This window comes from Penaeus monodon, chromosome 10 (assembly GCF_015228065.2).
Source record: "Penaeus monodon isolate SGIC_2016 chromosome 10, NSTDA_Pmon_1, whole genome shotgun sequence".
Classification (NCBI taxonomy): Eukaryota; Metazoa; Arthropoda; class Malacostraca; order Decapoda; family Penaeidae; genus Penaeus; species Penaeus monodon.
Window position 1 is genome coordinate 12,257,766 of NC_051395.1, and position 15,000 is coordinate 12,272,765.

Here is a 15,000-nt window from a genome sequence, read left to right on the forward strand (position 1 = left end):
CATGCTTACATGCATACATATTTTACGTACATGTAGGTACAAAGATCCAATTCATTAACATACACACATGCAGTTAGCCACGTATACCTGCAGGTTGACGTATGCATCTATATACATTCATCAAAAAGTAATCCTTTATCAGTCGAGTTCCACTAAAACAAAGAGCCTTCAGCCCGTCTATGTCAGGTGACAGACGTGACCTTCATTTGCCCTGCTGACGTGACCATCGCGGTGGAGGTGCGTAGCATACTTTACTGCCAGCAGACAGCTGATAACTTATACATGCATAACTTAATATTTTCCATGCTTTAATTTCTTGGGGAACCTCTGCTAAAAAAGTTTATTTTGACAGATAAAATGCTAACGTAAAATAACTAAGTATATAATTTCAGGACAGCTGGTGTCATGTATGTGAAAAAAATCTGTTTTTTCCGCTTGCAGATATGCTAAATAGGCCTACATGCTGTTACATGGCCAAGAAGAAGGAGGAAGTGCACTGAATGCCAAACACGCAATCTACCGGTACTTGTACTACGTGACTTGGCACTGACCTATTCTTGACCTTCCATGTAATCACCTAACGTGACTTGTATTCACTTATACTTCGTTCGTAGAAAACATTAAAAAATGAAACATCCCTCCCGACACCCCACGTCACTAGACATAGGGTTTGGCACGCAGCTGAAATTTGGCGAAAGGGCGGAAGGAACAGCGTGCATGCTCTCTAGAAATCCCGTGGCGACTTTGGCGTCAAGCACATGATGTTGGCAAGGGGTCTGACACTATTTTCTGTTGCCAATTAACGCAGGTGAGGTGGTTGTGTCCGCAGTGTGCTGGATCAGTCACTAACTAGGTTTTACTCTGTGAACATTATAATAATATCAGTGCAAGTTATCGAGTGCGCACGTTAAAACAAATAAAAACAATAAGCGAAGCACTGTCTTTTTGTAACAAAAGGGTTGTGTCTAATGTCTTGCCACCAAACGCGTGCTGACGTCTAAACTAAGCAAACGAGCTGGCAAGTCTCATGGCGTCCGCAACCTGCCAAATAGAAGAAATCCCGAGGGAGGAGTCAGTCCCTCAGATTCATTTGCAGATCATACACCTGAATTCTTCTTCCCTCAACGGCAGTGTTACAGGAGGCGCCCTGCAGCAGTTTAACCGCAAGCCAATCGTGCTGAAGCGCTTGCATAAGCTGCAAAGTTTTGACTACCTCTTGCAAGAATCAATCGAGGGCCACGCGAGTTCTGGATTACGCCCGCATCTACAAAACCGTAGAGGTTCTTCTCGGAAAGCAAAGAGTGTTGACAGTGGCGAAAAATCTAAAGACAATGGTAGCATTCCCCATGCAGAAGGTGACGAATCTGTCTATGTGCTCTTTGTGAAAGGCTTGAACAGTACTTTGACAGGAGATAAAGATAACATTTTGAAAAGCCTAGCGCAAGTGTTGAACAAGCACACAGTTTCCGTTGCAGCCAATGAGTATAAACTTTTCTGTCGTCCAAGGTCCTCTTCAGCTAAATCCACCTTGAAACATATCTGCCTTCACACTGGTATGTTAGCTGTGAATGAGATGCTAGATGAAGGCATAATGGATGTCTCGAGGTATGGTTTGGTGGGTGCTGCTCAGTGCCTCGCCCTTACTCTTTATTTCAACAAAAATTTAGCTTCCATGGGAAGGAATGTTTGGAACAGTAGAGTTGCACAATTCCTTACAGACACCTGGATGAGTTTTGGCTGTGTGGCTGCAGTGGTAATATCAGCCTCTAGACAATGATCATCATTTGTCATGACCAAGGTTAACGTTAGTAAATATTACTGTATTAAAATATTTAATGTAATTATTGTGACACCAGTAAAGGTGACATTTTCCTAATTACCAGTGATATGGCATCATCGAAGCCTTATGAGGACAAGCCTTGAAAACTGAATAAGGCTCCCTTCAAGTTATGGACCAAATCTGTGATAGCTTAGATATAATATTGGTAATTCGTATATAATTAAAATCACCATAGTTATTTACTACCTCATGTGTATACCATATGAAATAAACCTGAGTTTCCATAAATTGGTCTTGCACATTTAGCTCTCCATCTGAATTAACCTCTTTCTTATAGAGCCATAACCCTCTTCTCACTGGACACTAGATTACAAAATATCATTAGAACTACATAACTAACTGTCCCTTCCTTCATGCAGAGATTATTAAATTTCATATTACTATTACATATCCATGATGGAAAAGTAATTCCTATAGCCTCATCTGAAAAGCATCACATTTTTCTATAATGCAACTTATATTTTATGAAAGTTTCATTACTTACCTCTCTCATGAATGCTATGAAAATTGTATATAAGTATTTTACAATTAAAATGACAAGTCTCCCACTGAATACTTATCTATAATACTGTCAAAATGGTAGTTACTTTGTGACTTCATTAAGACTGCACATCTTCTGAGGTAAAGAATCCTCTTCTTACTTATTATCATTATAAAAAGAGAGATAACAAAGGGTGCTCTTTAATAAGCTAGGCTTAACAAATTACAAAATGATTACTGGACAAATATTGAATTTGGGAATGACATGTGTTATGTGTGCAATTTCTGTTTTGGGTGACTAATTGTACATTACCAATATTAAGTACCCAAAGGTTTCACTTTAAAAGTTAGATCTAGTAAGTAACGAATCTTAAAATAATTATCTGGCAGTTATTATGCCCCTGTTGCTTGGAATCTAAAACTTACTGTATTTTAACAATCCATGTATTTGTTTCATATATTAGGATATTATGCACTGATAATTAGGTATGTTTGTATAAAAATTGTCTATTTCAATTAGAAATCATATCATATCCATATCTCATATTAAATATAATCCAACCCTTAAAGGATGTACCCTCTTACAGATTTATCACATTTCAGTGCATAAAACAATCACCTTTGTCTGTGTCCTATGGGAACCACTGGTACACTTTGCTCACTTAACTGAGCATGCCTTAATAAAGGATATATGTATGTTAAGGGTTAGAAAAAAAATGTAAAAAGTGTTAGTTACTAATAGGACATGATATCAGGATTAATAACAAATGTAAAAGTGTGTATACTCACCTAGAATTTTAAGAGTTGCTGCAGACACTGCTTTTCCCGCAGCATTTTCAGCAACAATAGTGATGATACCTGCTTGAAGTTTGGATGTTGTAGGTAATTCCAGGGAATGGACACTTCCTCGGTTGCCAATAAGATACTGCAGTTGTCCATGTAAATATTCTTGACCAGTGAGATGGCAGTCGTTCAGTGTCCAGTATACCTAGGAGAACATTTATATGAGTATCATAATGTTAACAACAGCTTTTCATTGAGTATACTACACATGATTATTGTTAGCATTATTTACTTTTTAATGACACGTGTTTATTGTCTTCTATGGTTTCTACTATTTTATCTGAGGAGTTATTACAAGCAACACTGACATCATAATTTTATACTTATGATACTGTGGTGCCTTATAAATTATGTTCACATTCATAAATACTTAACTATAATATGTATTCCAGTGAGAGTCCTATGAATACTGTATGTAAGTGATATTTGGCTGAGAGAGATACACATTTCATGTATTCATCAACAGTGATATTCATGGATTCTGCATGAGCTTTACAACTTTTTTTAAGGCATTTATTTTATCAAAGATTTACTTAGCAATTTCTGGAGTTTTTATTGAGATGTTTTATATTTTGTCATTAACTGCTGCACTTTTTTGTAACTAGGTTTAAGTATAATTGTTACAGTAATTGTTTTAAAATAAAATGAGGGATAAGCTCACTTGTTTTATTTAATATTTATCTTACTTTGTTGCTCTTAAAAGTACAGTTGTTTTTTTTTTTTTTTTTTTTTTTTTTGGTGACTGAAATTTAAAAATATTATGAAAGCCATGAAACATTCTTACGGATACGAGGTAATCTTAATCCTCCATTTCATTTACATATTTGTACTGTATTATTTACAGTATCTTGTTTTGTTTTGAAGAGGTCCATTCATGGCCATAAAAGAAGGAAAATTACTACTAATTTTATTATTATCCACAAACAGCGTTCTGTTCTACAACAATGGTTGCTAACATTATTGTTGGTCACTACTACATGTAAAGAACACTGTAGCCTATGACTGCATAACAGGCTGACAATTTGATTTATACAAGTCAAATCTAGATCACCATCTTTCATTCTACTGATTTTCTGAAGAGATTAAAGGAAAATATAGAAATTTAATTACTACCTAATATTTTCCTAAATTACCCGACTAGCTAGTGAAAACTTATGAAAGTCCTATGCTCTATCTTCGTCTTTGTAATACAAGACATAAATCAAATAATATCCGGCTTGAATTATGCCAGGTGTATTAGGGTCTGTGCATTCACCATCTAATATGGTTCCCTGACCTCTAGTGGCATGAAGACACACTTCAAATACCATATTAGGTAATATATCTTGTGTTAATGGAGCCAAGCCATGCTGTATAACAGAAGGGTTGCTAAAATCCAAGAAAATAGCATGCGTAAATGGTAATACATAGGCTCTGATCAGTGACTGTCCAGCTTCCAATACTGCTCTCAACTTCTCTACAATAATGCGCTTGATCTCAAGCTGGGACACACTTTCCTTTGTTTTGATCATTAACATGAAGGCTTTATTTGGTTCTGATGAATAACCTTTCATTTCTGAATCCGGCTCTGATTTCTGTGGAAGTGTTTCAAAACTTTTCAGCAAGGAACAGTTAAGGAACTCTGTTGTAACTTTAATATCTTTCATATTTACTTTATCATAAGCACTGGAGTTTGAATAAAATGACTGTGAACTTCTATCTTGTTTGCTGTTTGTATCAATTTGCTTACTGCACACTGAAATTTTGGGGTTTTTGTTCTTAGTAAGTTCTCGTAATTTTGCAAGGCGTGCTGCTCTTCTTGCCTTTCTTTCAACTTGTTTCTCTTCATCACTTTTCATAGACAGTTTTATGTCAGCAGAATTTTTGAGATTTGTTCCAATATTTTTAATAGGCCACTGTACATCACTTGCAGTTAAAATTGTATTTACACCTACTGACTTTGTAACTGTATAATGCTTCTGTATTTCACTATAATCAGATAGAGAACCTTCTTCTGAAATGACAGACAGACCACTGCAACATCTTTCATGATCAAAGGAATTGATTTCTGAAGAAAAAAGCTTTTCAGGATCTGTCTTTCCTCTTTCATCATAGTCAATAGTTTTGGATTTTTCATCATGGGGAATCTCTTCTTCTGCCTCTACAATAGGTGTCATTACCCCATAGCATGTTCTTATACTCTGTAGTTCTGTATATATATCAATACCTGATGTTTTAGCATCTTCATACTTATCACTGTATAAAACATATATTGGATTATCTGAATCAGAAGAGGATTCTGTATCTGATACATAACCGGACAGCCACTTTGTTTTATCACGTGAATTATGCCTGCATAGAGAAAAATCTGTAGAACTTGTTTGTGCTGCTTTTTCTGTAATAAAACTGTTATCTCTTGTACTCAAATATGGTCTCATTGGCTCTGAACTTTGCTTTGGAGCCTTAACTGGATCTTCTTTATATTTACCTTTGAATAGGGTATCAGCTGGGGTCTCTTCATCTACACCTTTCCTCTGGTTAATATGACTAATAATTTGATCTTCGCAAATGCTGCTTCGTTTAGATGTTTCTTCTGATGATAAGGAGTAACTGCTCCTCTTTGATGCACCTGAGTCTAGTGACTCAGGACCCGAAGCATTAGAAAAATTACCAGAGAAATACCCTGATTCCAATTCTCCATCAGAACTCTGAGAAACTGACTTTCTATTATATTCAGTTTCATCCTCAAATGAAAAGGTTCTCTGCCTTTTAGGGTAACTATCATCTTCCTGTCTTTTAGAATCTGGCAATCTGTCCTTAATCAGATCCCAAAGATCAACAAGCTTAACAGGCTGAATGTCTTCCTCTATGCCAGTATCCAAAAACTTTGCTGGTTGGAGGTTGCTGCCTTCCTCACTATCAGAAGATACAGACAAACATTCATCTGTATGAGGCTTCTCTTCTCCTTCTATCTCCATTTCACCATCCAATTCATCACTATCCCTACTCAAACATACCTTGTCAGATGGTTCCCCTTGCTCCTTATCTGATATTAAATGTGATTTGAGAAAATTAGAATAAACTTCAGAGTTCATAACACTTATATCATCAAATTTCTGCAGCTGATCATAAGACTGACCTTCTCCACATGAATCTGAATCCTCTAATGAACCATACACGACAATGTTCTCCATCATAAAGCGTGAATATGATTCAAAGTCTAGTATTCTTAGGTCATGGAAATTACCTGGTTGTTCAGCTTCTTTTAAAGATTCACTACTGCTGTTATCAATGTTTGATAACCTATTGTCTTCATGATCCCCAATATTTGGTACATTGTTATTTTCTTCAAATGATGAAGTACACTGTAATTTGCAAAATTTGGATACCATATTCATATATTCATCTTTTGTCATGATACTTGTAGTAGTAGGATTTGTATCATCCTTATCTAACTTGTAAGTATCTGAAGCTTCAGAGCTTCCATTCTCAGACAAATCTTCTAATATGTAAGTCCAACTCTTTATCTTGTGCATTATCATTCAGTTCTCTTCCTCCATTTGCTATTATACTTGTAGCTGTATTAGTTGTATCATCCTTTAGTATCTCTAAGTTATTTAATGCTTCATGATTTCCAACTTCAGACGAGCCTTCAAAAATGTGACATGCCTGTCTGTCATTCAGTATGCCTTTGAAACAATCATCATTTTCTGACCTGAAATCACAAACATCTTTGATAAATTTCTGACCACTCACCGTAGGTTTTGGGACCCCTGTAACCTCAGCTTCAAATATGACACCACTACCAGATGTCACTGTCACATCGTGAATAAGTTTGGTAAAGACAGGAGGTTCCTTGGTGCTCTGGAGGTGGAGGTGTTGGGAGACGAGGTTCTATGCTCAGATAAGCCACGCACTTTGCTGTCCCTGCCGCATTGGATGCAACTATTTCGTACTGTCCAGTGTGGTCAAGTGTTGCAGCATTAATATGAACAATGAGATTACCATCTGGATTCTCCTGGATCTAGGGAACACAGAAAAATATAATTTAAGGATATATTATCAAAGTATCATAAGATAAGCATGTATTTTCATAATAGCAATATATTTTTTTCCATGAAACAATTCACAGAATCTGTTAAGAAATGCAATATAATAAATACAAAGATATTCATAATGAATCACATGCCCTGTAAATTACCTGGAACTCATTATCAGGAAGAAGGGGCACACCATCCTTAAACCATGCTATAGTAGGAGCAGGCTCGCCAGTCACTGAAGCACGAAGAGTGATTGGCTTTCCTTCTGTGACATGACTGTCTGTCAACAGCTGAGAGAAACGTGGTGCCACAGTGGGAGCTTCTGGTTCCGATGGGGGTGCCAGTTCAGGAACAGCTGTCAATCACACCATTTAACATGCTGTTATTGAATATATGTAACACTGGAGGAACCATGTGATCAGACTTGAATAGGAAACAGGAAAACACGCAAAAAATAATGCAATCTAAAATTAACAGTTCTATACATATTGGAAAGCAGCATAATCTTGGTAAACTCAAGGTACTCAAAGAACCTGTATTACAGATCTATGTAGAAATACTTCACTGTTTTTAGGATATATACTATAACAATATTTTTTACTTACAGACAATAAGCTCAATTTGACAACTATAATATGTAGTTGTTAAATACTATATTAACACATTTGTCGCTAGTATAGCTTCAGAGATGTGTTGGGGATCATAGTAGAAAAAATATATATCAAACAGGTGTAACAAATGTATAATCCACATAAAAAGAAAATAATATTTCTGAATAAAGTAAATGTATAAAAAGCAAATACTCACGTTCTACATTTAGAAAACATGCAGTTGATGCTTCACCAGCGGAGTTCATAGCCACTACCCTGTATATGCCAGCATCCTCCAAGAATGCTTCTTGTATTATCAAGGAACAACGATCACCATGAAACAGCAACTTGAAGTCATTGGACTCTTTAACAGGCTTGTCATCATGGTACCAAATAACCTATAGTAAATAAATTAATATGTAACATATTTATATAAATCATACAGAAGTTTAAATAGTCTTTGTATTCAGCACAGACCCAATACTAGATCAGTATTACTGTCCATTAAAGAAATACATTACAAACTAAATCAGTGTTTAAAAGAAATTTGATATCACTGAACTCATGAGTGCATCAATGTTTTACCTCTGGCTCAGGCTGACCAACAATAACACAGTCCAGACGGGCTGGCCTCCCTTCCTGTATACTGGTATCTTTCAAGGGAAGTTGTACTGAAGGCTTTATTGGTTCTGCATCTATGTCTGATGCCACCTCAGAGTCACTTGTCTCAGTTGGAATGCGACCCTGTAGAATTATGCACAGTTATTCTAATGCTGAGTTACATTGATATATCAATACAAGGCTTACAGTATAATATATCACTGCAAGGTTTACTCTTGGTAAAGTTATCATGATTTCATTATTCAATATACTTCAGGTAATTTTTCAAACAATGATGCTATATGAATTTTCTGATGATTCATCAGTTAAAAAGAAAATTTTACCATAATGAGTAAATGCCTCTACACATGAACATGGTTTGCATGAAAAAAAGAAAGTATAAGTTAAAGAAAGAAAATTATATATAAATACACAGATTTTCAGGAAAGAATATGGATTTTTCTGAAGGATCTAAATTTCCTGATTGGCTGAATGAGAATATTACCTTTACAGACACATTTGCTGAACACTGAGCTTCTCCAGCAGAGTTCTTTGCCACAACAGTATAAGTGCCAGCATTCTTAGGGAAGGCTTCAGACATCACTAAAGTGGCTGTTTGACCATCAAATGTCAACTGAAAAAAGGAAATAGATAAGCCATTATGTAAATACTGAGGCAGAAATCTGATAATAAATAAATGATATCTGCAACAAACCAAGAAATATTCCTGGTTAATTACAATTACAATACCAATATTCTTACCCTACAGTCTGGTGTTTCCTTGACTGGTTTGTTGTTATGGAACCATGTAATAGTAGGAGTTGGGTTTCCTGTAACTTGGCATTCCAATTTAAACTTCTGTCCAGCCCTTGCCATCACATTGCTTAAGACCATTGTGAACTTTGGCCGTTCAGAGAGTTCCACCGCTGTATAAGAGGGAAATATATTCATAAACTGACAAAATTTTCATTATGCTATTATTACACAGACTGTAACAAGAAAACTATTATGATATAAATTGAACTGTGAGAGTGAAAGAGAGAAATATACCTGTGACAGTAAGCCTGGCTTTAGTAATATCTTCACCCAGATCATTGGTAGCTTTGCATTGGTACTCAGCCTGATCCTCCACAAAGACTTCCTCAAATCTGAGCACACATTCACCATTGTTGAAGGTAATGACATAATCTGGAGATTCATCCACACATTTTCCATCTTTTGACCAAGAAACAACTGGGAGTGGATGACCTTCTACTGTTGCCTCAAGTTGATATGAAGAGCCTTCTTCAGCTGCTGAATCTACAAGTCTCTTTGTGAATAATGGTGGTGCCATCACCTCCACTGCCTCTGATTCTGTTAAATAAAATTTCATGCACATTTATTATTGTGCATTATGTATATTCATGCATACTTGCATAAACATTAATGCACAAAAATATTACAGAGATAAGAAACCTGAAAGAAACACTCACCCTTAACTGTGAGTGTTGCAGATGTTTCTGCCATACCAGCAGCATTAACTGCCTTGCATGTGAAAAGGGCAGAGTCCTCAGTGAATGTTTCTTCAATAGTAAGAGTACATATACCTTCTTCAAAGCTTGTTTTATAATCTGGGTTTCCAGAGATACTCATGTTGTCCTTGAGCCATTCAACCTCAGGCATTGGGAAACCAATAACCCTGTATCAAAAAGACATTTAAAATATTTAGCCATTTTTATTGCTAGTAATGAATAATTAAAGACAAATAAATTTAATTGAATATAATATGATGTAATGAAATGTTATATACTCCAATTTTATATAACATCATACCATAACATTCAGCAGGGTAGAATAGAAAATAAAATGGAAATCAATTATATTTACAATTCAATTTATAACTATGCACTGCAATGCAACTAGTATTTTATATTTTCTGTGAATTCATCTTCACAATCATTGTACTTATCTAATACAAGAATCATCTGAATGATGTAATTCAAACTCCGCACTTTATATTAACATTCTGTAATGATACACTCTGTACAAATCCCAAAATTCCATACCTGCACTCAAAGGAGAATTTGACTCCCTCCGAGACTGATGCCCCCACGAGAGGTGTCATGAAGACTGGGGGCATGTGCTGTGGTTCATCATCAATCAGCTTGGCCTTCTTAGCAGGTGGTGTTTCCTCCGGCTTCTGGGGCTCCTCAGGTGGCAGAGGGATGGCTTCCGTCTGGATCTCAATCTCAACCTGATGAAAGAGGAAATTTCAGTGCTAGGGCATAATTATGAATCTATTACTGTACTCTGTTTGCATGTATGTATGTATGTATGTGAGTGTGAGTGTGAGTGTGAGTGTGAGTGTGAGTGTGAGTGTGAGTGTGAGTGTGAGTGTGAGTGTGTGTTGTGTGTGTGTGTGTGTGTGTGTGTGTGTGTGTGTGTGTGTGTGTGTGTGTGTGTGTGTGTGTGTGTGTGTGTGTGTGTGTGTGTGTGTAGCTATAGATACAGATATATTTATATGGATAGATACATAAATATATATATACATATATTTATAATATATATATATACATACACACACACACACACACACACACACACACACACACACACACACACACACACACACACACACACACACATATATATATATATATATATATATATATATATATATATATATATATATATATATATATATATATATAATACACACATATAGTATATTATGTGTTGTGTGTGTGTGTGTGTGTGTGTGTGTGTGTGTGTGTGTGTGTGTGTGTGTGTGTGTGTGTGTGTGTGTGTGTGTGTGTGTGTGTGTGTGTGTGTGTGTGTGTGTGTGTGTGTGTGTGTGTGTGTGTGTGTGTGTGTGTGTGTGTGTGTGTGTGAGGGAAAGAGAGATAGTTATAGATATAGATAGATATAGATATAGATGTACAGAGAGATAGATAGACAGGCAGATAGACATATACGTATATGTATCTATTTATATATATATAAATCTATCATACAGTATATACATATATGAAATTCAAAATCTTACCTTTTCTGGAACAATAGGCTCTACAGGTATTGCCATTGTTCTTGCCACCTCTTCTGCAGCCCTTCTAGCTTCTTCTGCTGCGGCTGCTCTCAATCTTGCAGCCTCAGCCTCAGCCTGTGCAGCTGTGAGTGAAGCTGCAAGTTCTTCCTTTTCCTATAAATATGTATAAGATTAATATAAAAAAACACTAACCAGTATCATGGCAAAAGTGGATATCACTTGATTTTATGTGCAACAAAAAATTAAACCCACCTTCTTCTGCTTTTCTCTAAGATCTTCTGCATTTTTCAGGTTTATAATCAGCATTTCAAGGTTACGGTTGATAACATTAAAGCTTTCAAGCATGTGTGTATTCTGGTGAGATACAACTTCAATCTGAATGGGGGGAAATTTAATTTTTTTTAAATATATATATATATTTGTTTGGTACATACAACTTCCAACATGCCTATACTTTTCTAAATATTGCACAAATAAATGTCTCAAACAATCAGAATTGTAACCACATCACATTAAATAGATTTTTACAAGACTGCTTTAAAGAAGTACCTGTCTGGGAGTAGCTGGACCATACAGTTGAAGGGCAAGTGAGGATATCTTTGTGATTCTCTCTGCCTGAGCCTGCTCTCCTGGCTGTAAGAAGTGCTCAATACGTTTCCTGAGTTTCTGAGCTTGATCTGGATTTTGGATGTTAGATGATTCACCAGCTACAGTTACCAGGAGTTTACTTCCATCCTTAAACCAATCTTCAGCCTAAAAAGAGAAATATGATGAAAGTGAGAGGTCTGAAGTATTATAAAAAAAATAAATCAGAAACATTACAAATATTTTCACTGACAGCATATAACAGCTTTTAAATACATAGTCTTTCTCATACCTATCCACTCATTTAAGAACAAATCTTACCTCCTCAACAAGTTTGAAGAAGTCAATAGACAGTTCAATAGACTTCTCTGACTCCCCAACTTGCCTCTGGAAGGTTGACCATTTCTTCTCCAACTCAGCAAGTTCTTGTTGTACTTCACCTGAATCATCCTCTTGTCCAAGCATTTTAACAGCTGTGCTTACAAATGTTTGGATACGTCTTTCTAGCATCTGGAGATGAAGATTAAATCAAAGTGAAAAATGAGTAGTGTTTATTAATGCTTAAATTTATCTTTCACATTAGATGGCTACTTATGTGTACCTATATCCTTCCATACTGTATATCAAGATTAACTTACATCAACAGTGATCTTAAACTGTGTGAATGCAGTCTGCATGCTCTTGGCAGCAGCCAAGGAATCACCATAATGACCTCGCATGCGACCTAGCTGCTCACTTAAATCACGAAGCTGGTCGCTGATAACCTGGAACAATTTTTTTCAATAAGATTACACAAAATATATCTTTATAACATGAAGTATTGCAATGCAGTAGTGCAATGCCATAAACTCCTTAATAAAAAGATACATCATTTACAAACCTGTAAATCAACATGATACTGCGAACGCTTGAGTTGCCTTTCAAGCATTTGTTGATGATGAGACCATACAGTTTCAAAGACTCTGCCACGTCTTTCCAACATTTCATTGATCATGTCAATATCCTTTGCTCCAGCATCAGGGGGACACTAAAAAATAAGAGCCAATAATTATTGCGGTTAAAATGCATAATGTTGAAAACAAAATAATTTTACATATTTTATAAAATATAAGAATTTACAGAACTATTAAATCAATAACCTGAAAACAGTACCCTTAATACTGAAATCACACACCTGTTCCTTGATCTTGGTCACAATACTTGCTGATTCATTTTGAGCAAATTTGAGCAATTCCAAAACAGCTTGTTTGGAAGCCTCATGTTCCAAAAGCTGACCTTCTATACCTCCAATATCAAGGCTGACATTACCAAATTGTGACTCCAGTTTGTCACAAGATCGGTGAATCTGCATATGAACATAACAAATTTAATGTACTATAGGTAGTGAACTTGATATATTACATATTCATAGCAAAATCATCTATCTACACCACAAAACACAAATTCAGGAGGCATCTAACCTCAGCAATATTTCTACACCACTGGATTAGCATGTGACCCAAGATTTGGTATTCTGTGGCTTTGTTTTGCAGATTCTGATAGAGTTGCAGAAGGGCTCCAATAACTTCATCTCGCTGACCTCCTTGATCACCTGTAAAAAATGCTTTCTTTAGAGAAATCCACAAATACAATAGCTTTTCTAATATGATGGTGTTCCATGCAAAAGACAGTGCTATGTTAAATGTCCATTATGTGTTTTATATATGCATTCAGTCTTTTGCTGATTCATTATAGAAATAAAACCCACTTTGATTCATTCCCCTTGTTAAGGATATCATTCTATTTTACATGTTATTTCCATCTGATCTGTTGCCTGCAATGGGATCAATATTCTCATCATTAAAAAAAGAGAATGAACCTTTAATACTGTTACCTTTATATGACATAACTTCTGCTCTTGTCATCATATTCTGAATATCCTCCTGAGTTTTCTTCACAGCTGACACATAAACACTCAACCTCTGCTCAAGAGTACTGGCTATATCCTCTGGGTCAGCTGGATCTCCTCTTAATAATGGACAAAAGTCTGTCTCCAGACTAGACATTTCTGACTGCATCTGAAAAAGAAAAGGCATTTGGTATTTGTAAACTGAATGCTCTGTATTCACTGGCATTTCTTGAGGATTTTTACTATGTCAGAATAACATCCAACACGGAGTGGTATCAGCCATGGACAAGAAAAACTACTAACCTTTATGACATTTTCTCTATAAGTGTTCCATAATAACAACATCTCTTTAGTTGTGGTGATCTTCATATGGAAGTGTGAATGCAAGTCAGTAATGACAAGACGCCTCTTGCCAAGTTGCTCCAAAATATTCTCTACACATAACACAGCCCGATTTGTATCCAAGTAGGGATCTTCAACCTGCATTAAGTAGATAAGAAGTTATACAAAGTTTTCATAGCTGAATATATGAACAATGTTATTTGACACAAATATAAAAATGTGTATGTGTATGTGTATGTACATGTACATGCATGTGTGTGCAAGTGAATATGTATGTATGTATGTATGTATATATATATATATATATATATATATATATATATATATATATATATATATATATATATATATATATATATATATATATATATACATATATATACATATATATACATATATATACATATATATACATATATATTCACATACACACATGCACACCCATACATATACATGTACATACACATACACATACATACATACACACATACACACACACACACACACACACACACACACACACACACACACACACACACACACACACACACACACACACACACACACACACACACACACACACACACACACACACACACACACACACATATATATATATATATATATATATATATATATATATATATATATATTTCCATATATATAATAATGTCAATAGAAATTTAGGTCACCACAATTTACCTATCCTCAATATCAACAGTAAACTTGAAAATTCTGCTACCACAGATACTCACATTCTTAACATCTTGACAAAAAGCTTTTCCATT

At 35.5% G+C, this 15,000-nt stretch overlaps 2 protein-coding genes across 2 annotated transcripts in view; one reads left to right on the top strand and one right to left on the bottom strand.

The window, feature by feature from the left end:
- LOC119577831 (titin-like) overlaps positions 1 to 15,000 on the bottom strand; it is a gene marked incomplete at its 5' end in the record, with an annotated part of 105,115 nt that overhangs the window by 20,856 nt on the left and 69,259 nt on the right. Inside the window, 22 exon segments of the mRNA XM_037925425.1 lie at positions 3,110 to 3,308; positions 6,899 to 7,003; positions 7,005 to 7,166; positions 7,344 to 7,537; positions 7,990 to 8,170; positions 8,358 to 8,516; positions 8,878 to 9,006; positions 9,135 to 9,298; positions 9,423 to 9,725; positions 9,845 to 10,050; positions 10,418 to 10,605; positions 11,398 to 11,550; positions 11,650 to 11,772; positions 11,947 to 12,150; positions 12,304 to 12,492; positions 12,621 to 12,746; positions 12,863 to 13,009; positions 13,157 to 13,327; positions 13,443 to 13,573; positions 13,856 to 14,039; positions 14,174 to 14,350; positions 14,968 to 15,000. The exon segment at positions 14,968 to 15,000 is cut by the window's right edge and continues 176 nt beyond it. Of these exon segments, the coding sequence (XP_037781353.1) occupies positions 3,110 to 3,308; positions 6,899 to 7,003; positions 7,005 to 7,166; positions 7,344 to 7,537; positions 7,990 to 8,170; positions 8,358 to 8,516; positions 8,878 to 9,006; positions 9,135 to 9,298; positions 9,423 to 9,725; positions 9,845 to 10,050; positions 10,418 to 10,605; positions 11,398 to 11,550; positions 11,650 to 11,772; positions 11,947 to 12,150; positions 12,304 to 12,492; positions 12,621 to 12,746; positions 12,863 to 13,009; positions 13,157 to 13,327; positions 13,443 to 13,573; positions 13,856 to 14,039; positions 14,174 to 14,350; positions 14,968 to 15,000 (3,628 nt within the window).
- On the top strand, positions 449 to 2,070 carry LOC119577834. Its single transcript, XM_037925432.1, has one exon. The coding sequence runs from the start codon at positions 1,028 to 1,030 to the stop codon at positions 1,775 to 1,777; it is 750 nt and encodes a 249-aa protein (XP_037781360.1). The 5' UTR covers positions 449 to 1,027; the 3' UTR covers positions 1,778 to 2,070.